The sequence below is a fragment of the Chelonoidis abingdonii genome, chromosome 3 (assembly GCF_003597395.2).
Source record: "Chelonoidis abingdonii isolate Lonesome George chromosome 3, CheloAbing_2.0, whole genome shotgun sequence".
NCBI classification, from domain to species: domain Eukaryota; kingdom Metazoa; phylum Chordata; order Testudines; family Testudinidae; genus Chelonoidis; species Chelonoidis abingdonii.
The window spans coordinates 157,111,449-157,139,122 of NC_133771.1; the positions used below are offsets into that span (position 1 = coordinate 157,111,449).

Consider the following 27,674-nt stretch of genomic DNA (forward strand, 5'->3'; position numbering starts at 1 on the left):
TAAACTATATATATTGTATTTTTCCTAAGTAGGAGCACCCCACAAGTGAGGTGAGTTAGGATATATCTACATTGCGATTAAACACCCACGACTGGCTTGTGTCAGCTGACTCGGGCTCATGAGGTTTGGGGTGCAGGGTAGTAAAATTGCAGTTCAGGCTCAGGCGGGTGCCTAGGCTCTGGGACCCTCCCCCTTTGTGGGGTCCCAAAGCTTTGGCTCCAGCCCAAGCTCAAAAGTCTACACTGCAATTTTACAGCCCAGTAGTGTGATCCTGAGTCAGCTGGTCATAATTCAGCCATGGATGTTTAATTGCAGTGTAGATATACCCTTAATGGCTTTACAGCACTAGAATTATGAGAATTCTCTAGCCACACATTGGGAATGTGGGTGCCAGAAGTTCAGTTTCTGATATTATGGTGAGCAGCACTAAAAATGGAAATTTACTGCAGCATAATATTCTTTTACCATGACATTTACTTTTACGATTGCGTTTTCTGTTAATTATACTTAGAATTAAAAATACCTCAAATACTGCAATTAATTAAACTACTCTGAGTATTTATGTCCAGAATTTTGTGGCACCCAGCATGCTTAATATTAGAGAAGGATATATATTTCTTGATAAAATAATATTTTGTAAGAATGTTTCTTGAAAAAAGCACAAAAGTGGAAGCAGCTAGAGAAAGGGATATAAATACGACTGAACTGCTATTGTTTCTGCTTTGTGTATTGCAAGTATGGGCTCCTACTTTGGGAGACAGATGCTTCCAGGTGCATTCAGACAGAACTCTTGGAAGTGCAGTGTCCTCTAGAACCATGAATGTGCCTAGCCCCAGCTGTCATTTAGCTCCTCCTCACCCCTGTCAACATAAGGTCAGAAGCTCCAGTCTTCACATTCAATCTTTCATTGGCTTTTCATTTTAAAAATCTCCAAAATAACCCCATTTGTACTGAGCTATTTTTTGTGTTTTCTCTGTTTTTATAATTAGGCTAGGTAGATTTAGGTAGTTCTAGACTGTTGCATAGTCTCTGCAGTTGTCTTTGGCTCTCTGCCCTGTTATATGCTGGCTTGTTAACCCTGTTCTTCAGTTCTGGTTTGTTCAATGATGTAATTAACATTATTAGATTTTAAGGCCAGAAGGATCATTAGATCATCTAGTCTAACCTTCTATATAATGCAAGTTATCAAACCTTACCCTTGCATTGTGCTGAGTAACTTGTATTTGACTAAAGCATATTTTCCAGAAAAAAGAACAGGAGTACTTGTGGCACCTTAGAGACTAACAAATTCATTTGAGCATAAGCTTTCGTGGGCTACAGCTCACTTCTGCAGATGCATAGAATGGAACATATATTGAGGAGATATATACACACATACAGAGAGCATGAAAAGGTGGGAGTTGTCTTACCAACTCTGAGAGGCCAATTAAGTAAGAGAAAAAAACTTTTGAAGTGATAATCAAGATAGCCCAGCCTGTGGCTAGCAATCCATATTCCCTCTGCTCCCAGGCTGTGCTGGCTGAGCAGCTGAGGTGGCCCGACTCTGTCCCTGTGACACGATGGACCAAGGCTCCCCTCTCTCCCCTGGCCCCTGTGTCTCACTGGACCAAGCCCCCCTCTCCTGCTTGGTACGGGGATGGAGCCACACTCCCCTGAGCGCCTCTCCCTTACTCCCCTGAGGCACAGAGCTCACCCTAGTCCCTCTTCCTTTCCCCCTTCCCTCCCAGGCGTGGAGCTAATCTGAGCCCCTTTTCCTCCTCCCCCTGCATGAGGGAGCCCACTCACCCAAGCCCCTCTTCCCCATGAGGGACAGAGCTCACCTGAGGCCCTCTCCCTTCCCCTTACTCCCTGAGCTGGTCCAAGCACATCTCCTATCCCCCGTGCAGGGCTGGCCCAAGCCACTCACTGAAGTCCCCCTCCTCCCTTGTGCCCGGCTGGCCCGAGCCTCACCGCTCACCACCACCACTCTCAATCGCTGCTGCTAACCCCTCCCCAAGCTCCTTTTTGGCAAAACTAGGTATTGTCCTGTTGGGTCTTGCCAATTGGTGATCAGGCAGGGGGCAGGGCTCCATAGTGGGAGGGAGGTTGTGGAGGGCTCAAATGTTCTTTGAGCCCAGGGCCCCAATGTATCTTAATCCACCTCTGGCTATGGACCCTGGTAGGGCTGTGAAACAGTCGTAAGTCTTCAGCCAGTGGGAGAAAGGAGCATCACTCCTCTGGCAAATGTAAAGTCAGATACCTTTCTGCAGACCTGACCAAAAAGAAGGCTGAAATTGCTTCATCACTCTCACACCGTGAGAACACCATAGTCCAAATTGGATATTGCTGGAGCCCTGAGAGCTCATTGCACTGTACTCTTAAGACTGTCTCAGGGACTGAGACAACCTCCGCACCAGTTTGCATGACATCATCTTTCTCAGTACTTTAATCATGTATGGTACCAGGAGATCCCCAGGTAACAGCAGAGCCAGACTCTGTTACTCTCCACTCTGCTGAAAATCTCAGCTATGGCACTGACTATCACTGCTGCATGAGCACATCTTCATCACCAAGCAAGACGTATTCCATGGTGCTCCCTGGAATCCTGGCTAGGTTAGATCCTCCTTTCTGATTCTGAAATACCAGGGAAGGGTCCCGTATATACGCCCCACGTTTTCATTCATGGGAGCCTTGTGCATCAAGAGGAAATCAAGGGCCTCCTATTCACCACATACATCAAGTATTTACAGGGAAATACATAATTCCTTATTCACTCCACTTTGACCTCCAGGTCCCTTTCCTTACTGCATGCCTTCATGACCTTTTTGAAGCCGTTGGGGCTTACACAATGCCAGATAACACCCTCTTCTGAACTTCCGTCTAGGGTTAGGAACACCTCCCTTTTCCTTTTCCAGGAGCTAAGTAGCTCAGATTCCTATATGTCAGATTGAGCATACAGAGAAAATTTCTGAGAGGAACTTCCTTCTGTGGAGGAGCACACTATATCAGCTGGCATCTCATCATTGTCCCAGACGAAGCAGTGGTTCCATCCACACCAAACCAGTTGGATGACTAAGAACTTTGAGGACTTAATCTGCCATATTGAGGAGTGTCTCGAAATACCTGGGGACATACTAGAAGAGAGCTCCCACAATCTCTTTGATATACTGCATGCTTCCATGCCTGGTCAGCTACTGCTAGCTCTTAATGACAAAAAACATCTGCCAAACTTTGGCATCTATTTCACCAACCTCTGAGAAAGAGGAGAAAAGGTACCAGGTACTGTCCACTGGATTTGTATACCTATCTGCACACGTATACTTGGTTCCATAGTGGTTGCAGCAGCACAGGAGAGGAACACACAACATCCAAATATGACACCTTCTTTTGCCACTTCAACTTCAAAGTGCTAACTAAGGGCTCCATAATTCCATTGCTAGATCCACAGGACTGGATTGTAACTCTTGCTTTGCAAGATGCATACTTCCATTTCTCCAGTCACATCTCTCATAGAAAATGCCAAAGGTTTCAAGACGGAGAGGCTCGCTACCAATTCAGGGTTCTACACTTTAGACTATTGACAACACTGAGCATCACCAAATGCTTATCAGTGTTAGTGGCTCATCTCAGAAATGAGGAGTAACAGTAACCCTGGTCCGAGGGAAATAACATCAAGTGGAGAATTCTGTTCATCAAAATATCCGACACTTTCTTGAGTTAGGCCTGAAAATCAACAACAGCAAAAAATTCCATAATAGAATCATCAAGGTCTGATGCTTCTTTTGGCAGAGCTGTAGTACAATCTTTACGTAGATTCTGAGCACCCATCTCCTTGCATCAGATCACTGCTTATGAGACTCCAAGAGTGGAATATATGCAGACAAGGTTGAAGAAGAAATGGTTACTTCCCTTACAGTAACTGTAGTTCTTAGATGTCAATATATATCCCATGACCATCCGTCTTTTCTCTTTGTTGCAAAATCCTGTAACATGGGTTCTGTATTAGCAAAGGAATTGGGGGGCGGTTGGGACAGCTCCATCCTTTATGCCCATGGTAGAGGACACAAGGGCACGTCACACACAGTATGACCCCAAAAGTACCTGTGTACCAAGCATGGAATTTCTGCAACTCACTGGCAAGGATGATGTCCTTGAGAAGAAGCAGAGTTGTGCTCAGCCAAATTAATGCAAACAGTGCTAAAAAAGTTAATGGTGTATTGGATCTTACAGAAATGCAGTCACCCAGAAACAGATTTGTTTGTCATCAATATTTATGTGAAATGTTCAAGAATATGATCAAGGGCATGATGGACATACATTTTCTCTCTGTAATTTTCCTTTAGAATTGGAACAAAGCCTTGATTATTCAATTAATTGGGAAAATAAAACAAGATAAAGCAAGAGTCCTTTTGGATACATCTTCACAGCCCGGGGCAGCCTGCAGTGGAGAGCTTGGAAGTCAAGAGCAAGCTTGCAAGTCAACCTACTCAGACTCATGAGGCTTGTGCTACAATGCAAAAAATAGATGTGTAGACAGAGCTGTTAATTTGTGACATGGGCTGGAGCTCATGCTCTGAAGCCCCTCTCTAACCATTAGAGCCTTAGCTGCAATATCTACACACCTGTTTTTAGCACTTGGAGGCTCACTGCTGCAGATTGTGTAGACATACCCTTTGTCAAACTGGGCCAGACATTCAGTGTTCACAGAACTCCAAAAGCTGTCTTGAGAAATGGCTATATCTGCTTGTATCTCCTGTTGACTTAATCTAATTCAACATTCCAATCCCAAATCTCTTCGTTTGGCTACTTAGACCATGGGAGTCTAACTTCATCTGCCGTGCTTGTTCTGCTAGTGTACAGCTTATACTTTTCAGTGTGGAAAATCATCTATATTAAAATGCTACTTGGAAAATGCAAAATATTCTGCTCTGATTTTTCAATCCTAGAATATATGCTTTACCTGAAATTGATGGGCCTTTCCATATCATGAATTCATGTGCTTTTCTCAGCAATTTCTTTGTTCTGTTTTGCTGTGGGCTGGTGCTGTAAGGGTCATTGTTGATAGAGTTTCTTCAAAGAACAGATCAATCTTTCCTCCATTTAAAGTCCCTGTTTTGATCTGTAATCTCAGTCTAATCCTCATGAGGATGAAGAAGGGATAATTTGAGCCCTTGGGAGAGATCTCTTTGTGTAACATGTCTCTAAACAAAGCTTTTCTCCTAGCAATTGTATCTGCCACAAGATTTGAGTGTAGTGCAGGCTCTCCTGACTGATCTTCCTTTCATGGACTCAGAGCTCACTCCACTAAGGCTAAGAAAGAAACCATGGCCTGCCTTTGTAACATCTCTACTGAAAATATGTAGGGCTGCTATTTTGAGTTTAATATACACTTCTACTCTGAATCACTCTCTTGACTTACGGTATGTCTGCACTGCAATAAAAGACCCACGGCATGACCACAGCTAGCTCAGGTCAGCTGGCTTGGACTAGAGAGGCTTGGGCTGTGGTGCTATAAAATTGCAGTGTAGATGTTCGGGCTTGGGCAGGAGTCTGGGCTCTGAGACCTCGCGAGGGCCTGGCCTTTTACCTGAGCCCAAATGTCTGCACCAGCAGTCCCCAAACTTTTGAGGGTTGTGCCTCTTACCCCTGTCTGTGCCCACCCCAGAGTTGGGCCAGGAGTGGGGCCGTGGCTCCAGGGGAACAAGGATGCAGACAAAGGTAAGGGGGCTGAGAGTGGGGCCCCAGCTGGGGGGTTGGGTCTGGGACCAGGAACAGAGCCGTGGCCATAGGCTGGGGGTGGGCACAGGAGAGGAGCTGCAGCCAGGCTGCGGTGGGCGCCAGCAGCAGGCCTGTGGCCAGGTGCAGCTCCACTCCCAGCTTTGTCCTCAGCCTAGGACCTGGATCGGGAATGGAGCCGTGGCCAGCAGCTGAGGCTAGGGGCTGGTATGGGGCTGGATGGCGCTCCCTCCCGCCCCCATGGGGGTTGCTCTGGCCCCGCCGCGCCCCTCTGAACGTTCATCCATGCCCCCTTAGGGAGGCGTGCCCCACACTTTGGGGACCTCTGGTCTACACCACAGTTTTATAGCTCTGCAGCCTGAGCCCTGTGAGCCCAAGTCAGCTGACTTGGGCTCTGAAACTCAGTGGTGTGGATTTTGTATCACAGTGTAGAAATACCCTTAGTACCCATGATAGATGTTTGTTTTGAGAGGTAAGTTCTTTGGTCTCTATTCGACTAGTGCTCCTCCACCCACCTCTTCATATGGTTTGTACTGCTAGCTAAACTCTCACCAAGTAGTGGGCACACGCAGAGGGCACTATGAAGGAGAAAATGTTAGTTGATAGTAACTGGTGTTCTCTGTTGCCTCTGCATATTCACACTATCCACCCATATTCCCTTCTTCCTGACAGTTCTTAGGTGAGATTTGAACCCTGAGGTTCAGCAGAAGGAAATGAGATAGTTGGGGACTGCATCTCTTCCATATAACTTCAGCCCGGGATATTTGGTAACGTGAGAGAAAGTTCATGTAGCACTCGATGGACACTGCTCTTTTAGAAGTTTCTGAAGTCCTGCAGCATCCAAGGACACATTCCACAGCTGTGCCTGTACAAAGAAAACACTCTCAAAAACCTCCAATTATGATTAAATAACCTGTTATTCAAAAGACAGCACCTCTGTTACTTGTGTTTGACTATTCTGATTTGAAAACTGAAAACAGAATGGAAGCAGAAGTGCAGTTACATTTATATTCCATTTAAATAAACTGATACATTCTTTTTCTTTGCTGCAGAAAATTTATCCTTATGACACTTTTCAATTTTAAATTATTAATTATAATTAGAACTGTCCAGTTTCCTAGAATAGATTGTAGGGAGCTATTACTAGGAAATACAGTGAGTTTGGGTTTCTTCGGTCGCATATTGATCATAGTTGGGACTGTTGCTTAGACACAATCCTACCTTGCTCCATTTCAATCCTGCTGGGAATCACCCGGTTCATGCAGCTTGCCTTCTCAATATGTCCAGCTTCCCCTCACTGCCTGTCCTGTATGCATTTTCATGGAAGGAACCTGCAAAAGAGAGGTGTCAGACATATGGAGAGTGTATTGAGAAAGAGAGGCTGGCATGGAGCCTGAAGTTAATCTGTACTCAGATAAGAGACTGGGAGTAGAGGAAGGAGCTTTCATCACTTGATACTCAGTCAAGACAGAGGAGGGAAAGGTGGGGCACTCAGCAGTGAGAAGGAGTTGGGGCCACTTCAAGAGAAGAGTTGGAGTATGCTTGTCTTCAGGATTCCAAAAGGAAAATCTTTCAAGCAGAATTTTGTGTTCCAACATGACATAACAGTATGGTGTACAATGTCTAACACTGAGTTATTTTATAGCTCTACCTTGGTTTTTTCCCTTTTTTTAAACAAAACAGTAATTATGTGCCCAACTGCACATCAAAAATTACATCTTTACTCTAAGATTTATAGTCTAAGAAGAAATACTAGATAATTAATACATCCACAACAACAATGAATATATAATTTGCTATTTTAATGTGCTGAGGACCAAATTTTCAAAGACCCGTGTAATGGTAAAACCAAGCACATAGACAGTTGCAGGACAAAATCCTATAGTTGCATGTACATACTGATACTTGTGCATGGAATTACTCAATTTGTCCATACAGTTGTGGGAAGCACACATATATTTGATGCAGCTCTTTCATTGTGTTGTTATGATGGAGAGTTTATCTCTTACTAGCCCTAAAGGAGCAAAGGGGCCCAATAGGGGCCAATTAAACTAGAAAACTGCACCTGGAGGGAAATTTAGGCTTAACAGACAAGCACTAATTGAAGATTGAGCCCATCTGGGCAGAAGTAGATGAGGCTTGTGAAAAGCCAGGATGTGAGAGCAGAAGAGGGCTGCAATGTGGAAGTCTGCAGTCACTCTCTGGGCCTAGTCAGGAGAGAAGAAGAAATCTCAGGGGGGAGCAGAAGCTCTGGGATCCTGACCCTGAGGGATGGGGTTTACCCAAAGAGGTGGAGAAGGAAAGCCTGAGAAGGTAGGGTATGAAAAAGCCCAGGGAAACAGCTGCCAAAGTCTATACAGTCCCCATCCTTGCAGATATTTCCTGGGCTTCTTTCTATCCAGCCTTCTTAGGGTTTCTTTCCTCACAACTTCTCTGGGGTTCACCCTTCTTCCAAGGCTCGAAACCCAGGGCTTATTTTCCCCGTGGTTTTCCTCCTCCCCACCTCTGCTCCTGGAGAATGACTTCAGACTCTCTCCCTGCATCCTCCTGCTATTACATATCTCCGCTAACCATTTTCCATCTTCTCCCTCAGCTGGACTTCATCTGCAATTAGTACTTATAATTCCCTGAGTCTCCTGTCAGGTGTAACTTAGAGGTTAAGTGTCTCCTCCTTGACCACCTTAACCCCTTCAGGGCTAATGTGGGGTGAACACCCCATTACTGCAGGGAGTTCAGAATTTGGCCTTTTAGGTTCACAACTTTTACACATTCAAAATGTAATATGTAATATTAAGATTTGTTTTACTGATGAGATAAAAAGACCATTTATTAACTGAATGTTTAAACTACCCACAGCAATTTCTGGCTAGCAGTCCCTCTCTGACTGAAATCAGAGCAGAAATTCTTCATTATGCTACTTTTGAACAAGAGATTGAGGATTTAAAACCTACAATTCTTGTAGGTCCAATTGAATTACATACAGGTAAGAAAATTTCTCTTTTTTCTTTGTACATAATATAATATAATATAATATAATGAATATAATATTTATATTTAGGGCCTTACCAAATTTGTGGTCCATTTTGGTCAATTTCACAGTCATAGGATTTTAAAAATCATAAATTTCCTTATTTCAGGTATTTAAATCTGAAATTTGATGATGTTACAATTGAAGGGGTCCTGACCAAAAAGGAGTTGGAGGTGAGGAGGTTCTCAAGGAGGGTTTGCAGTGCTGCTACTATTACTTCTGTGCTGCTGCTGGCAGAGTGCCACTTTCACAGCTGGGCGCCCAGCCAACAGCCACCCTGCCAGACACCTGGCTCTTAAGGCAGTGCAGAAGTAAGAGTAGCAATACCATGACTTCCCTAAAATAACCTTGTGACCTCCTTGCAGCTCCCTTTGGGTCAGTGCCCCCAATTTGAGAAAAGCTGGTCTCTCCAGTGAAATCTGTATAGTATAGGTTAAAAGCACACAAAAGAGCACCAGATTTCATGGTGGGGAAACTAGATTTCATGGTCCATGATGCGTTTTTCATGGCTATGAATTTGGTGGGGCCCTACCCATAGGAGCTTTAAAAACTGTATATCCTGGTCAGTGATAATTCCTGAGATGGACTCCTATGTTAGATGCCTTATATACCTGGGTGAGACCCATTCTGTGTCCTCGTGCAGTTTGCTATGTCTTTACTTCCTGTGCCTGGAAGGAGGTGTTTGATTCCTGTAGTGTACATGGTTTCTAGAGCCTACAACAATGGCTAATGCAGCTGTTCCATTGGGAGTAGTAAAGCCAGCCTCTGTGGTGAGGTTTTCCAAAAAGAGGCCTATCCATCTTGGTACTTCCCTGCATATCAGGTCTGAGATCTGCTCTCCAAGACCATCCTCTGTTGTTGAACCTTCTGCCAAGCACCACTAATGCTGGACAAAGGCTTCTTGGCACTGTGCGAGGCAGAGGAAGCCCTCACCAGAGTTGAGTACCCAGCTGGCACCAACATGATTATTTCTGACTGGCATCAAGACTTTGGCTCCAAATTCCCTGCTGAAACCGCTTGGATCAAGAAGTTGGAGAAGAGGAGGCATTCTGGTCCGTAACAGGGTTATAAGCTGAAAAAGAAGACACATTGTTTTCTTTCCTCACCTCCTTCAGTGAATATGAGCTTCAGTTTGTGATGTTGCACTCTATATGATTTTATAAAAATATGCTAATTAGTGTGAATATAATGTAACTGGAATATGCTGCATGCAAAAGGTCTCTTATAAGGTATCATTACAAAGCTTATAATCTACTGAGTGTGGTCATCCTATCTGTATAAATGTATCACTCTTGTATAAGAAACTAGAAATATAACTCTGAGGGCCTATTGTAATTATGCAAAGGGTGGGCCATTAATGGTGGTTTAGAATCTTGATGGCTCCCATCAACCAGGACAATTGACTGTAGATGGTTCTGTTTTACTTGTAAGTCTTCCTGTATATGTGCGTGCTGGCAAGTGGGTAATGAAGTCTTACAGTGACATGTGATCATGTCACTTGAACTGGAATTCATCTTTAACCTGGTGCTTTTCCATTGAGAAGGAAGGGGTGGGAACTGAGAGAGAGACAAAGGATTCCTGCCTTATGCAAAAGATATATAAGTGGGTGGAACAGAACAAAGGGGAGCAACCATCATGAGGAATCCCCTAGCTACCACTTGAGCTGGAACAAGGGCTGTACCAGGGGAAAGGATTGTCCCCAGACTAGGAAGGCATCCAGTCTGTGAAAGAAACCTATTGAAACATCTCTGAGGGTGAGATTTTATCTGTATTCAGTTTTATTACTGTATTAGGCTTAGATTTGCGTGTTTTATTCTATTTTGCTTGGTAATTCACTTTGTTCTTCCTGCTGTTACTTGGAACCACTTAAATCCTACTTTCTGTATTTAATAAAATCACTTTTTGCTTTTTAATTAACCCAGATTATGTATTAATAACTGGGGGGAGAGAGAACAGCTGTGCATACCTCTCTATCAGTGTTATAGAGAGTGAACAATTTATGAGTTTACCCTGTATAAGTTTTATACAGGGTAAAATGGATTTATTTGGGGTTTGGACCCCATTGGGAGTTGGGCATCTGAGTGTTATAGACAGGAACACTTCTTAAATTGTTTTCAGTTAAGTCTGCAGCTTTGAGGCACATGATTCAGACGCTGGGTCTGTGGAGGAGCAGACTGGCATGTCTGGCTCAACAAGACAGGATGCTGGAGTCCCAAGTTGGCAGGGAAAGCAAGGACAGAAGTAGTCTTGGCATATCAGTTGGCAGTTTCCAAGGGGATTTCTGTGCTCCAACCCATCACACAGATTTCTTTTGCTGATGCCAGCGTCACCTTTTGCTGACACCAGTGGGGCCAGAAATTTCAGCATAGTCAAATATGGATTATTCTTGTGTGCATACCAGTAACACGAACTACAGCTCTGTACATTATTGGAGGCCCTTCATTAAGGCTGCTCACTATGCCTCCAAATGCCTTTCTGTTGCATGACTGAGCAGCTCCAGTCTTCCAGAATCTCCTTGGAGTATATGATCTCTCTCTCTCTCAAAGTGATCATGGAAGGCTCACCGTTATGGGAGCTTACAATACAGACAGATGTGAAAGGGCCTCATTTAAGACCCTGTCCATCTCCTACTGAGGTACAACCCCTCTATGTGTTAGGGTGCCACCTTTCACCTTGTACATGTTAGTTTGAACAAACAACTCTATCCATCATATTACGCTTTTGCCCCTGTCTTTAGGATGGGTCAGTGTGTTCCTTGTTATCTGTGTGGAATGTGCAAGTATTGGAGTTTTCTTGGTCCTATCCTGGCAGATGTTTATATCTCTAGTGTCCAGTACCTTTTAAGTATGTGTATTTTTGCAACATTAGCCCTCTCCTTGCCAGACTCTGAGCAGAGCCTGCCTCTTGCTCACAGCTTAATGTTTCTTTATGTTAACATAAACAATCTTTATATTAACAAAGTCTTGACCATTACTTTAGTTCAGGCCTTAGGCCTCATACCGGGCCTCTGATACAAGGGTTTATGTTTCAAGGCCTCATCTTACTACAGCCTGGATGTTAGGGACCCTTCCATGTGACGAATAAGAAAAATCTGGAGCTTTGAGCAAAACCTCGTATGGTAAATTTTCGTTTTTTAGATTTTCAAACAAAATTCATCTCAAATTTCAGTTGTCTTATTATCCCAAGGGAGAGTTCTGATGCAACACAACTTGCAAACTATTCAGTCATCCTGCTCACGCTATACTATTGTTCAAAATAAGTGTTGAATCAAGCCCTCTTTTCTTTTTGAGGATCACATTCTGCTTATATTTGAGGGAGTGGAAGGAGTTACCTCTGTCCTGTGAATGATATCTATAGTCAAAGGTGGCTATGCTTACAGATTTTGTCAACCCCTTAACTTGAGGCCTTCCAAAGCTCTTCATCACATCCGTCCAAAGGAAACAGAAGGAAAAGTCAGCTCTCTTCCCTTTATGATTCATAGATGGTCAGAAGAAAAAAGACCAGTGCTTTACCTCAGCTGTTTAAATCAGTTTTTCTAATATAAAAACTTGTAGAGGAAGCTTTTTTTCTTTGCACACAGTGTAGTGTCCCTGTGGGTGCTCCACTTCAGGTGTTGGTGCATCCTTGTGCCATAGATCAGAAATTTTCAGTAGGAAAGCTCAGTCACGGCGCATGTGCCATTGGCATCTCATCTAGTGTGCACACAACCCGACCCTTTCAGTTCCTTCTGAACTGTCTTTGGCTGGAGACAGAGCTCAGTGGCAGTGCTGCCTCTTTGTTAAATCTAGAAAGAAATAAGTTAGTAGTAGTTTAGTACGTCTTGTTTAGTTTAGATACCCTTTTCCAAAACAAAAACAAAAAATATCAAACTTTTTTATTGTTATTTCCCCCTTCCCCAATGTCGAACTCTTAACAGTCATGTTACCTGGTTCTCCAGGCTTTAAAAGATGTGACTCTTGCTGTGAGGCAATGCCAGTCTCTGATGGCCACTCTATGTGTGTCCGATGTTTGGAGGAGACACATGTCCCTCCAAAAAGCGTCCATTGTAGTAACCTGAAAACCAGGGCACGATGCAACAGAGACCTTCACCTCAAAATGATCCTAATGGAAAAGTCCCTTCAGCCTACTGATACAGGACCAAAACCAGCATCAGCAGATGGCTCCCTGGGCAAAACCTCTGCTAAAGAAAGTGCTCAGTCTTCCAGATTTTCTAGGAAGTGAGCCATGACCTCCCCTCACAGGGACAGGCAATAAAAGACGAGGTCCTCAGTGAGGTCGCTGTCCTTGGTGCTGAGCTCAGCTAGCGTTAGCACTTTTGAGGCTCTGGGCACCTCTGGCACCGTCCTCTTACGGACCTCTGCAGAACCTCACCGCACCGATAAGGAGTCGAGTCACAGACGCGCCTCCTTCTCTACGGCATCAACCACCCCAGTGCTTGACACAGTACTGAGACCCATACTGTTGGCAATGCTGCCAGCACCGACAGAGTCATTGGCACTGACTGATAGACCGAGAATGGCATCGACTGTCCTGATGAAGGCTACATGTAAATCGGTCACAGCACTGACCAAATCTACAACAGTGGCACCATTGGCACCAAAACAGGCGGCTCCACAACAGTTTCTGCAACACAGATACATTACAGTTTCTTCAGTGCCACAATCATCCCAGCTCGGCTCTGATAGATCCCCAGGCTGAATATTGGAGCAGATACTCCTTACCTGTTCCCCCACCCATCTCCAGTGATGATGATGAGGATTTACATGGGAACCCCTTCTCCTCCTAACACTCCTCTCCCACAGAACATAGACCTCCATGGGAAGCAATGAAAACTAAGACCCGTCAGAGTCATGGAATGCAGCAATGGTATGAGGAACCCTGCATCTGTCCAGTGATACCCTTTCCAATGTAGTGGTCCCCCTGGGACTCATGGGTGGTGTATAGGGCTCTCTACACCAGACGCCTGACTCCAGGCAGGAGTGAAATCCGATCATCTCCATCATCCCTAAGCTGTGAGACATCAGAGGCACCAGAGGGCTTATCAGAAGAGAGAGAAGAAGACACAGACCAAGACAGCATTTCACCAGCCCACAACTTATCCTCTTCCCCCCAATGAAGCAGTAATGCCACTGCCTCCAACCATAGTGGATGACCTGAAAACAATTCCAGGAACTCTTTAAAAGGGTAGCTGCCGGCCAAGACATACCGCTGAAGGAGATGCAAGAAAACCACCACAAGCTGTTGGAAATCCTACACACATCTGTATAATCTAAATTAGCACTACCAATAAATGATGCAATAATGGTACCAGTTGAGAACATTTGGCAGAGGCCTTCGACAATACTGCCTACCAGCAAAAGAGCAGACAGAAAATACTTTGTCCCAGCTAAAAGGATCGACTTCCTTTTTTCACATCTGCAACCTAATTCCCTAGTTGCCAACTACTGGAGCAAACAATTCCAATATTGATCCACTCCCCAGGACAAAGAACATAACGGTTTAGACCTTTTTAGCCAAAAAGTGTACTCGTCAGCTATACTACCATTCCAGGTTGCCAATTACTCAGCTCTCCTAACCAAATATAACTTTGACAATTATGGTAAGCTGCAAGAATTTATTGAGGATTTACCAGAAGAAAAATGACCACAGTTCAAAGCCATAATGATGGAGGGACAGCTAATTGTCCAAAAAGCCCTACAGGCCTCTATGGACGAAGCAGACACAACTGAAATAATGACGGCCATGGGTGTAGTAATGTGCAGGACCTCATGGTTGCAGTCGTCCGGTATCCTGAAAGAGCTCCAACTCAAGGTTGAGGATCTACCCATCCACAAAAACAGACAATGCCCTTCACTCAGTGAAGGACTCACAGGTCCGTGCACACTTTAGGTATAAGCATCCCACTTACCAGAAGGTGTCGGTACCAACTGTACCAAAAGGGTGTCTCATTCCCCCATCCACAAAAATGACAATTCAAACCTAACAGGAACAAATAATGGCTGCAAAGACTCAGGACCCCTCAAAATCAGTCCTCAACTTCACAAACAACCACGACCAAACAACTGTTTTGAAGTTTTGGTCAAGAATCTGAACAACCTCCCCCGCAACATGGTGTTATCAACTACTTCCACCCACCATTTTGGCCACTGCCTGCACCCATTCTTCCATGCTTGGGAGCAATAACAATGGATCAATGGATACTGGAGATCATAAGATCAGGCTACACCATCCACTTTTTTTCCCACCCTCCTACCTTATCCTCTTCCCCATCCTTCTTCAGGAACCCTTCTCATGAGCACCTCGTACAACAAAAAGTGAACCATCTTCTACAATTGGATTCTGTGGAGCAAGTTCCAACTCAATACAGAGGGAAGGGTTTTTACTCCCATTATCTTCTCACCAAAAAGAAACCCATCTTGGCCCTCAGAAGCTCAACAAATTTGTGTGAATCCACAGATTGAAAATGGTCACACTGGCCACGATTATACCAGCGGTAGACATGGGGGTTGGTTTTCAGCACTCACTTTCAAGATTCTTATTTCCATATTACCATACATCTTGCGCACAGGCACTTTATGTGATTCACAGTGGGAACCAGTCATTACCAGGACAGAGCACTACCCTTTCACCTCTCCACTGCCCCACAAATTTTTTCCCAAAACCCTTGCAGTAGTGGCAGTCCACTTGCGAAAACAGTGGGTAATGATCTTCTCAGACCTTAACGACTGTCTACTGAAAGCTACGACTAAGAAAGAAAAGACAAACGTGGTTCAGAACATGTTCTAGACCATGGAGTTGCAAATAAATGTACAAAGATCAGCCCTAACCCTGGTGCAACAACTGGAATTCATTGCAGCCTATCTCAACTCTACGCAGGCCAGAGCATCGTTACTTGGCCCCAGATTCTAACACTAAACAACCTCATTACGACTGTCACCAACCCTCAAATGTCTGCCAGATCCTGCCTACAACTGTTAGGTCACATGCGGCCATAACATTTGTGGTAAGACACATGAGATTGCATAGGCATTGCCTATAGGGCTGGCTGAGCTCAGTATACATCCCAATCTAACACAGTCTAAACAAAAGAGTAACGATACCATCAAGAGTCATTGTATCCCTAAAGTGGTGGACAAAACTAGAAAATATCTGCACAGTGATCCCTTTCCAACAGGATCCACCATCACTAATAATTACGATGGATGCATCATTGCTAGACTGTGGCGCTCGCTTGGACCAGCACACTGTACAAAACAGGTGGTCACCAATGGAAGCCCAACTTCACATTAATCTCCTAGAGCTCTGGGTGGTATAAAATGCATGCAGACACTTCCTTCCGATCATACGGAATGAGTCAATCCAGATACTGACCAACATGTGTTCTATATCAATCACGAAAGATGAGCTTGCTCCCATTCATTATGCATTGAAGCCAAGAAACTATGGAATTGGTGCATACATAACAACATAACCATCATGTCATCTTACCTCCCTGGGTGCCAGAATATAAGAAAGAACATTCTAAGCAGACATATCTCCAGTAACACGAATGGGAAATACACGACAGTGTCCTCCAATCGATATTTCAGAAATAGGAATCTTCATCTGTAGATCTCTTTGCATCTGGAATGAACCACGAGTGCCTCCTTTATAGCGCCCTAGTCACTAGGGGATGTCTTCTTCATCAAATGGGACGCAGCACTCATGTACGCATTCCCACCAATACCTCTAATCTCACAAGTCATTTACAAAATATGGACCAACAGGGCCCATGTCATATTGATTGCTCCAATGTGGCCCAGATAGACTTGGTTCCCTTACCTGACGTGCTTGGCAGTGTGCAGTCCATGAGCTCTTCCCTTGTAGGTGGATCTCCTCTCACAGACCAAAGGCTGGACTCACCTCCCAAATCCAGAGAAACTTCACCTCTGAGCATGGCTCCCACATGGTTCCAACACAATGAATTAGCCTGCTTGGAAAGAGTGAAACATGTTATTAAATAGTAAGAGATCCACTACTCGCAATACTTCCTTCCAAAAATGGAAGAGATTCTCACTATGGCGCCAACAAAAACAGTTAATTGCAGTCACGGCGCCTCTCCCGATTGTAATGAACTACATAGTGGAATTGAAAGACTCGGGCTTATCTATAAGCTCAACTGAAGTACACTTAGTGACCTTTCACCATAAGTGGGATGGAACGTCAGTCTTTGCACACCCAATCACTAAACGCTTCCTCATTTGTATACAAAACATTTACATGGAAGTCTGACAACCTACACCCCCATGGGACTTGAATCTTGTACTTAAATGCCTCACCAGAGCCTGTTTTGAGCCTTTCACTCCTTCATCTGTCTCTGAAAGCTGTGTGCTTGGTTGCGATCATCTCAGCCAGATGAGTCAGTAAAATTGGGGCACTGATGGCTGAGTCCCCTTCACCATGTTTTCTAAACACAAGGTCACGTTGTGACCACATCCAAAATTGTTGCCTAAAATATCGACGCCCTTTCACATAAACTAACCCATACGCCTTCCCACGTTTTACCCAAAACCAAATGGAAACTCACAAGAGGTCATCCTACTTACACTTGATGTCAGTCAGCCATAGCATTTTACTTAGACAGAACCAAGCCCTTCCAAAAATCTCCAAGGCTGTTTATTTCCACAATAGAACACTCTAAAGGATGTGCAATATCAACCCAGAGACTATCTAAGTGGATCTCTACATGTATCCAACTTTGCTATTGGCTGCATAACAAGGACCCCCACAAAGGATCCAATCACACTCCACATGTTCCATTGCTACGTCTATAGCCTTCCTGAACAATGTCCCTCTGATAGACATATGCAGGGCTGCCACCTGGGCTTCTGAGCACACCTTTGCAAAACACTATGTCATCATCCAGTGTTCTATGTCAGACACTATATTAGGCCTTACTGTGCTTTCTGAAACAACTCATGCAAATCCAAATCCCCTTCTGTCCACAGTGGGGCACTGCTCTACAGTCACCTGAAGCAGAGCACCCACAGGGACATTACTTTGAAGAAGAAAAGGAAGTTACTCACCTTGCGCAGTAACGAGGGTTCTTCGAGATTTGTGTCCCTGTGGGTGCTCCACTATCCACCCTCCTCCCCTCTACTTTGGAGTTCACTAATTGAGCTGTGCAGTAGAGAACAAAATGGAAGGGTTGGGTCGTGTGTGCAGTAGATGAGGTGCCAACAGCACTGCGAGATGGCTATTGCACATGTGCACCCCAAATGAGCACCACTACTGAAAATCTCTGATCTACAGTGCAGGGACACATCAATACTCGAAGTAGGGATACACATCTCAAAGAACTCTTGTTACGGCACAAGGTGAGTAACTTCCTCTTTGATAGTAATTTGTCATGAACCCTGGCAAGGTTTTTCTTCAGTAGACCTATAAGAAAGTATTCACACATTCTTATTTACAAAGCTCACCAGAAGAATCTTGAATTTGCCCTCTGTAAAGAACACTAACAATATTCCTTTTTCCTGTTCAGCCTTGAAAATGTTCTGGTTATGTGTCATGCAGTTTGTTGCTACCCAAGCACCCCTCATGATCAGAGGTTGCTCTGCAGTGGTCTGCCTGTGTTGTCTCCTTCACAGGGTACCAATAAATTCAAGACAGTCCAAAGGAAATTAAAATATTCCCCCCACCTGGGGTCCAATTTATTCACTCTTTAAATATACGCTGGCTGGCCAGGTCCCAACCTCAGTTCAATGTCTCTCTCCCCTTAGCTGGCGGATTCCTAGTCCTCTCTCCCATAGCTGGGCACAGTTCAAACTCTCTGCATGTGCTAATCTTGCTCCCTGCAGCTCAGTCTATTCCAGCTAGCTATAACTTCTCAAGCCTCTGTTTCCTGGACATCCCCCAGCATTCTGCAGCCACTAGCTGCCCTTTATAGGGAGTTTCCTGATCCTGCTCAGATGGAGATTAACCTGTAATCAGGGTTGGCTTAGCTCCAGAATCTCTGCCTATGGGGCAAGCTACCCTGTTACACAGTGGAAGCGATAAAGCCAAGGCTCAAGTAATCCTATATTTAGATAACTATCCGGTGAAAGGTTCAACATCCACAACCACTTAGGATGCAATATATCAAGTAATTCCTTATCTTTTCTGTGTGGGATTCATGATAAATTTAGAATTTACGGAGCCCTTTCCAAAATTTCTCAGCTGAGATTGCTCTTCAGCAGTCTCATGGGGAAAGTTCATCTGCATCAGAAAAGGATTGAGATGATAACTCCCCCATGCAATATTCAATTTTGTGAGAAAACTTCAAAGTTTGAATATATTAGCAGTTCTTTAATTGCTTGGGCTAACGTTCATTTGAGCTGGCTCCTTAAATGAGACTGTGTTCTTGGATACTTCTCCATATTTTAAGGTCTTAGTGGTATCAGGGTTTCCACCCTTTTGCTCATCCCTTCTATTTTTCTCCATAAGTCATATTTTTCTCTTCAGTGCTGGGTTAACCAGAGCAGCCCATTCACAGAAGCATAACTATACACAGCATGCATAAAGATCAACTGTATAAAGAGGAAATTAAACAAAACGCTGATCAAGTACATAGAGCTTAGAGAACATAGAACTATCTGAATCAGAACTTGAATCTGATTCCATTGCTTAAGCTGTTGGTGTAATATTTAAATTACAGAATTCACTGCAACCAATGACTCTCGCTTTTTCAGGAGTACTATCATAGATGTCAGTCTGAAAGATGGGGGAGGAACACTGAAAATATGTTTTGGACACATCACCCAACAGGAACAACAAGCTGTTTGCTGTGCCCTTTTGTCATTAAGGTCTGGATTCACAAAATCACCTTAAACATATTCTTAATTTTAAGCATGTGAGTAGTCACATTGAAGACAATCAGCTTAAATGATTTTCTGACTAAAATCCTGAAATGTCTGGATATGATTCAGCCAGCACTATGGTTGTGGCATATATAAATTTAAGGAAGAGATATTTAGAGAACCCTTGGTTAGAGAGCTGTTCCACAGTCCAGTTAAAGAGACAAGTATTCTCTACTTTCCCACAAGTAAGAAAAGCTGAGATTTTACACCATTATAGGCAAGTATTATTTTAGAGATATTAGAATGCACAAACCAGAAGACAGAATTCGTAGTGCAGAGGTAACGCCTGAAGAACATGGATCAGAGAAGGCAGAAGATGCTACTCCAACAGTCAGGCTGCTTTTAATTTTAAAAAAGATCAAATCATATTTTCCAAAGGGCAAAACCCAACCAGGGTCTTGGAAATCATTAAGGATAGATACATCCTGTAATTTGCTCTGTTGTAACTAATAAATGGCATCTCCTCACATACATTGAAAAACAATGAAAGTCCTAATCGTACGTCACTTGTACGTTGTAGCCATAGAAAATGTTCCAGCACTAGTTCTCAGGCATTTATTCTGTTGGGTTTTTTTTAAAAAAAATTTGAAAAATGTTAAAATACAGTCTGTTCTGGACTTAAAGAAACTCTACCTGTTCAGTAAAGATCAAACTAAGGGTACGTCTACAGTACGAAATTAATTCAAAATTATTCTATTTGAATTTTCAGAAGCAATTTTATACATTCGGTGTTGTGTGTCCCTACTAAAGCATGTGAATTCGGTGGAGTGTGTCCACAGTACCAAGGCTAGCATCAAATGTTGGAGCGATGCACTGTGGATAGCTATCCCGCTAATGGTGCTGAGGGGGCAAAAACATTCTCGTGGGTGTTTCTGGATGTGTTTCGTCACTCGCTCCTCCCTCTGTGAAAGCTACGGCAGACTCATAGACTCATAGGTCAGAAGGGACCAATATGATCATCTAGTCTGACCTTCTGCACAAAGCAGGCCACAGAACCCTACCCATCCACTTCTATACAACCCCTAACCTATGTCCGAGTTATTGAAGTCTTCAAATTGTGATTTGAAGACCTCAAGCTGCAGACGCCATACTGCCAGCAGACAGTGCAATACGGGGCACTATGTACTCCTGTACTATGAATCCACCTCGCATGTCCTCTTGTCTTTCTAGCTACCCTTTTATCTAACCATTTCCTGCCTTTTTTCGGCCATTGTGAACTGAGCTGCACAGCTTCTGCCGCAAAGTCTGCTCTCCCACTCTTGCAGCGCTAGCAAATTTCTTCATGTTGTCTGTCCTGGGCTCCCATGGAAGCTACAGAAGGCAACCATTTTCTGCCGTTTGTCGGCCATCGTGAACTGAGCCACACAGCTTCTGCCACAAACTCTGCTTTCCTGCTCTTGCAGCTCTAGCGAGCTTCTCGCCTCCATGAAAGTTACAGAAGACAACCATTTTCCACCTTTTATAGGCCATCTTGAACTGAACAGCTCTCCTACATTTTGTCCCCAGGATTACCCGTGCAGGCACCATAGTGTGGCAAGCATGGAGCCCACTCAGATCTCCACTGCAGTTTGACCATTGTAAATACCTCACACATTATCCAGCAGGAAGTGCAGTACCTCCAAAACCGGGTGAGGAAGCGATAACAGCGCGATTACTATGCTGATGAGGACATGGACACAGATGTTCCTAGAAGCACAGCATGTGGTGATTGGGAGATCATGGTGGCATTGGGCCAGGTTCATGCCATGGGAAACAAGCACAACTGGTGGGACTGCATAGTGTTGCAGGTCTGAGATGATTCCCAGTGGCTGCAAAACTTTTGTATGCATAGGGCCAGTTTCATGGAACTTTGTGACTTGTGGTCCACTGCCCTGAAGCTCAAAGACACCAGAATGAGAGCAGCCCTCACAGTTGAGAAGCGAGTGTCCATAGCACTGTGGAAGCTTGCAACGCCCGACAGCTACCCAGTCAGTCGGGAATCAGATTGGAGTGGGCAAATCTACTGTGGGGGCTGCTGTGCAGCAAGTAGCCAAGACAATCATTGACCAGCTGCTATCAAGGATAGTGACTTTGAGAAATGTACAGACCATTGTGGATGGCTTTAATGCACTGGGGTTCCCTAACTGTGGCGGGGCGATAGACGGAATGCATATCCCTATCTTGGCCAGCACACCTGGGTGGCCAGTATGTAAACTGCAAGGGGTACTTTTCCATGGTGCTGCAAGTACTGGTGGATCACAAGGGACGTTTCACCAACATCAACGTGGGATGGCCAGGAAAGGTGCATGACGCTTGCATTTTCAGGAACTCTGGTCTGTTTGAACAGCTGCAGGAAGGGACTTACTTCCCAGACCAGAAAATTACTGTTGGGGATGTTGAAATGCTTATAGTTATTCTCTGGGACCTAGCCTACCCCTTAATGTCATGGCTCATGAAGCTGTACAAAGGCACCCTGGACAGTAGTAAGAAGCAGTTCAAGTATAGGATGAGCAAGTGCAGAATGGTGGTAGAGTGTGCTTTTGGACATTTGAAAGCACACTGGCCGCAGTTTACTGTCTTGGTTAGATCTCAGCACAACCAATATTCCAATTGTAATTGTTGTTTGTTTTGTGCTCCACAATATCTGTGAGAATAAGGGGAGACATTTATGGCAGGGTGGGAGGTTGAGGCAACTCTCCTGATGGCTAATTTCGCACAGCCAGACAACAGGGCGATTAGAAGAGTGCAGCAGGGCATGCTGCACATCGGAGAAGCTTTGATTGGCCAGGGTATGATTGGCTATGATCAAGCTCTTGGGGGAGCAAACTGACATACTACACTGTATGATGTATCTAATGTGGGAAAGGCAGCAAGACCAGACTGAAGCTGCAGCCCCTGTATAACCGCCCTTCCTCCTCCCCAAGTTCCATAGCCTCCTCACTCAGATGCCCAAGAACACAAGGGGGGGAGGTTACGGGGACCCACACACTCAATCCCAGAGGATTGCCCAAACAGCAGATTGGCCAGGGTACGATGTGACAGTTGTATTTGTTTCTCTTGAAGTTACCCGGCCCCTGTATATATGAAAGGAAATAAAGTCAAAATTGTTTAAAAAACCAGTCTTTATTATTTGTTGCACAACACATTGAGAGAAATCAGAAGGTAGACCTGGGGAAGGGGAGGTATTGGGTTGTGGGGTGGAGGAGTAGGAGGGAAAGACAAGTCCAGAAACCAAATCAAAAGTTCACCTATGCCAGCTTTCTGCTGTTTGGGCAATCCTCTGGGATTGAGTGTGTGGGTCCCCGTAACCTCCCCCCCTTGTGTTCTTGGGCATCTGAGTGAGGAGGCTATGGAACTTGGGGAGGAGGAAGGGCGGTTATACAGGGGCTGCAGCTTCAGTCTGGTCTTGCTGCCTTTCCCACATTAGATACATCATACAGTGTAGTATGTCAGTTTGCTCCCCCAAGAGCTTGATCATAGCGCCCTGCCTGCTCTCATCACACACGCCCCTCCTCTCTTCATGTTCCTGTAATGCTTTACAGGGAGAGGGATAGCTCAGTGGTTTGAGCATTGGCCTTCTAAGCCCAGGGTTGTGAGCTCAGTCCTTGAGGGGGCCATTTAGGGATTTGGGGGAAAAAATCTGTGTGGGGATTGGTCCTGCTTTGATCAGGGGGTTAGACTAGATGACCTCCTTAGGTCCCTTCCAACCCTGATATTCTATGACTCTGCAATTGTTTGCCTCTATGCATTCAGCTGAGCCCTATCCATGCAGGAGGACTGTATGAGCTCAGCAAACATGTCATCCCAAGTTCTTTTTTTCCATCTTCCAATCTGGACCAGCCTCTGGGACAGAGTAGATAGGTGCCGCATTGAAACATTTGCACCTGCGTGAGGAGAAAAAGGGAGGGTAATATTTTAAAAGATACATTTCAGAGAACAAAAGGGACACTCTTTCTCAGTTAAACAGGCAATTCATAATACACAGAAAATGTTCTTTCTATACAAGTTAGCATTTTGCCTCTTGTACTGAAGTGCCTGCCACTTTGGTGTGAGTAAACCATCACACACAGCCGGGCAACAGAATTCAGCTTGCAAGCAGCCATGGCAAACACTAGGGGCACGCAGGGTTCTGCTGCTTCTGCATTCATTTCAATGCTTTCAAATTGCCGGTCCCCCTTTCCCATAGCAAGCAATGTCTGGTGGATTTGCCTAATAAAAGGAGGGCTGCGGGCTCTCTGGAATGATTGCATCACACAACACCCTCCTACCCACTCCCCGCACCCACTGTGTGGCTCCGATGAGGCTCTGAGCAGGGATGAGCTCTTTAAACTAAACGCAAACAGCCCAGCGTGGCTGGGTTTTCCCCCAGTCCTCCACTGCATGGCTCTGATCAGGCTCTCACTCACCAGAAGCACCTTCTCCAGGGTCATGGTCCGGGAGCTTGCCTTGGGAGCGAGGGGAGGCTATTGGCTCCAGCATTAAGAATAGTTCCTGGCTAGGAGGGAAAGCGGATTCCCTTCTTGCCGCCTGTGCACTGTCCTCCTCCTTCTCCTCCTCCTTCTCTTTGCCCTCCAATGACATCCTCCTCACTACATGCAACTCCGCCCTTGCAGCACCATGGACAGTGCTGGGGTAGTGGTGGTGTCACCCTCCATAATTGCATGCAGCTCACTGTAGAAGCAGCATGTATGGGGATGTGACCCAGCTTGCCCGTTTGTCTCCTTGGCTTTTTGGTACACTTTCCTGAGTTCCTTGATTTTTGTACGACACTGCTCTGTGTCCCTGGAGTAGAGTCTTTCTGTCATGGCCCTGGAGCATACTTATTTGCATTCCATTTTTTGGAACGTAGTTCTGCCATAACAGATTCATCTCCTCAACATGCGATGAAATCCAGTACCTCTCGTTCGGACCATGCTGGAGCTTGTCTGCAAATCTGGGACTGCGTGATTTCTTGTGATGGTGGACTCTGCATAGTTGCCTGTGATGGTGGACTGTGCTGATGGTGACCAAATAGGAAATGAAATTCAAAAGTTCCTGGGGCTGTTCCTGCCCACCTGGCTAGTGCATCGGAATTAAGAGTGTTGTCCAGAGCAGTCACCAGGGAGCATTCTGGTATAGCTCCTGGAGGCCAATAATGTCAAATTGTGTCGGCAATACCTTTAACCCGGGATTGCGATCTTGATTCAAGCGTTACTTCACTTGCTGAGGTGGAGTACAGAAATCGGATTAAAGAGCCCTTTAAATTGAAAAAACTGGTTTACTGCTGTGGTCAGATTCATTTTTTTTTTGAATTAACTCGGCTAATTCCAAAATAACTGACTAGTGTAGACCAGGCCTAAGAATGGAATTATTAACTTCCCCCCTTCTTGTCCCTTGAAGACCTGGACTTCGCAGATGATCTCGCTCTCCTGTCACATAGCCACCACCATAAACAAGAAAAAAAACACCTGACTCAATACATTCAGCCAGCAAATAGGACTGGAAATCAACCACAATAAGACAGATGTCATGCACTATCACAATCACCAGTACGGACAGAGGATCACGTTCTCACCAATGTAGAAACATTCACATACTTGGCAGCACCATCAGCCAGGGCAGTAGAAAAGCCAGGACATCCAGATCAGAATCAATAAAGCCTGGAACACCTTCAGGAGTTTAAATATAGTCTGGAAATCATCAAATACAACACCAAAACCAACTGAAGATTTATCAGAGCTGCATGCTTTCAACACTATTTTATAGTGCAGAATGCTGGGGAATAACAAAGTATGACATGTCCAAACTGTCTTCATTTCATACAAACTGCCTCAGAAAAATCCTCCATATATTTTGGCCCAGAACATTCTCAAATCAAGACCTGGGAGCACCATCATTGCCAGGAGGCGTTGGAGATGGATTTGCCATGTGCTTTGGATGGAAACTGATTCCATCGCCAGGATAGCAATAAGATGGACACCTGAAGGCAAGCAAAAATGAGGCTGCCTAAAAAAAACATAGCGAAGAGCTGTGGAAGCTGAGCTGAAAACCCTGGGGCACGGACCGGAGTGGAAGAGCTTTGTCACTGCCCAAACACTAGAGGCATAATGGATACTAATTAACTAACTAACCCCTCTATATATGTAGCAGATTTACGTTATGCTTGCGTGCATATTATAAAGGAAGAGTCAATGCAATCATCTGTTTCTGCTATATGTTGATCCACAGTCATATCCAAACATGGCCCTTTGACCTGTTTCCAGCGCTCACCGGTCTTTGCAAAAATGCTCACAGTCCACATTACCTCCAATAAGTTGGAGGAACCCATGGGCCATATCCTCACCTAGTATAAATGAGCTGTAGATCTACTGACTGCAATGTTCAAAATAGCTTTCTGATGACAATCACCTGTGCTATGAAGATCTTTGTGAAAAAGATTCAATAGAGCTTCTCAGTAGGGAAAAAACCTTGCTTAAAAATCAAGTAGTCTTTTCAGGACTTAACCAGAGTTCATAGGGTGAGAGGCAAAGTTCTGCCATGGATCAAAAACTGGGTAAGAGACAGAAAACAAAGAATAGAAATAAATGGTTGATTTTCATCATGGTAAAAGATCCTCTGTGGGGTGCCACAAGGTTCCATATTGACACTGATGTTTTTAAATATATTTATTAATCTGGGAAACCAGGTGAGCAGTGAGGTGGCAAAGTTTGCAGAAAATTATTTAGGTTTATGAAGACTGAACAAGGATTTGGGGTGAACTTCTGATGGCACAGTACTAACACAGTGACTGCTGAAATTTGCTGTTAAAAAGGATGAGGTAATTCATAAAATGGGAGAAATAATTTGAACTTGGTGCATTCTTTGCTGGGTTCTAAACTAAGTGTAACTGTTCAGGAAAAAGACCTGGACATTGTGGACAGCTTAATTAATTCCTGTGCTTATAAGATCAGCAGCAGTAAAAAGAACCTAATAAAATATCAGCATGTATGAAGAATGGGATGGAAAATAATACTCAAAACTTTACAATGTTGTATATATAAGTCAATGGTAGGCCTCAGCTGAAATATGGTCTTGAGTTCTGGTTACTCTACTTAATATATGAGGTGGATGAGGTAATATCTTTTATTGGATCAACTTCTGTTGGTAAGAGAGACAAGCTTTCCAGCTAACAGTGCTCTTCTTCAGGTCTATGAAAGGTACTTCGAGCATCACTACTAAATACAAGGGGGAACAGATTGTTTAGCAGAAGTAGTTAGCTCATATTCTAAGGGCCATTCGAGGTGCAGTGGGCTACCTTGTCATTCTAAGGTCCTGGGACCGACATAGTTATAAATACACTACATTATACACACACGTATGTATATAATATTGTAGAAATAGAGGAGGTGAATGATGGAGCAAAAATAATGAATTAGCGGCCTGGAAAAAACTTCCAAATACAGAGAAATTGAAAAAGTGGGACTGTTTATTTTAAAGAGAAAATGAACAAGAAAGGACAAGATAAAGATATAATGAATGGTGGGTATAGAGAAGGTAGATTGTGCACTTCAATTCATCTTGTTGAATGAGGGACATTCAGTTAAATAGATAGCAAATTTGAACTCATAAAAGAAAATATTTTTTTGTGCAGTGAGCCTGAGGAACTCATTGTCACAAGATATTATTGAAGTTAATTGCTTGGTAGGATTAAGAAAAACCTGCAATATGTATGGACCACAAGAACATTCAGCATCCTTGGTTCAAAAATGTAAGCCTCTTTCTAGAAGTTTAATCTGTGATCACCAACATGCCCTTTCAAATTCAGCTGTTTAGTGCTCGGATGAGAACATTTTGGCAAACACATAATAGAACAGGAAGTAACTTACGTGCAATTCTTGTTTTATGAACATAATGATTATGTTAGGTTAGCAGTTACTTGTGTCCTATCACTAGAGTTCAGAAGTGTTGTTTATTGAAATTCTTATTTGTTTCAAAAATAACCAGTAACTGAAGCAGTCATTGACTCTTCTGCTTCTTTGTTGGGTGTGTGTGTATTATCTGCTTATGATATGTTGTGACAATTCAAAATTTTAGTTGTGGCATATTCCAGATGCAGT

The 27,674-nt window shown here is 44.1% G+C and overlaps 1 protein-coding gene across 1 annotated transcript in view; it reads left to right on the forward strand.

The window, feature by feature from the left end:
* Positions 1-27,674, forward strand: part of DNAH8 (dynein axonemal heavy chain 8) — a 621,721-nt gene that overhangs the window by 223,517 nt on the left and 370,530 nt on the right. The window contains exon 29 of the mRNA XM_075064269.1: positions 8,572-8,698. Within this exon, the coding sequence (XP_074920370.1) occupies positions 8,572-8,698 (127 nt within the window). The remainder of the gene's footprint in view (positions 1-8,571; positions 8,699-27,674) is intronic.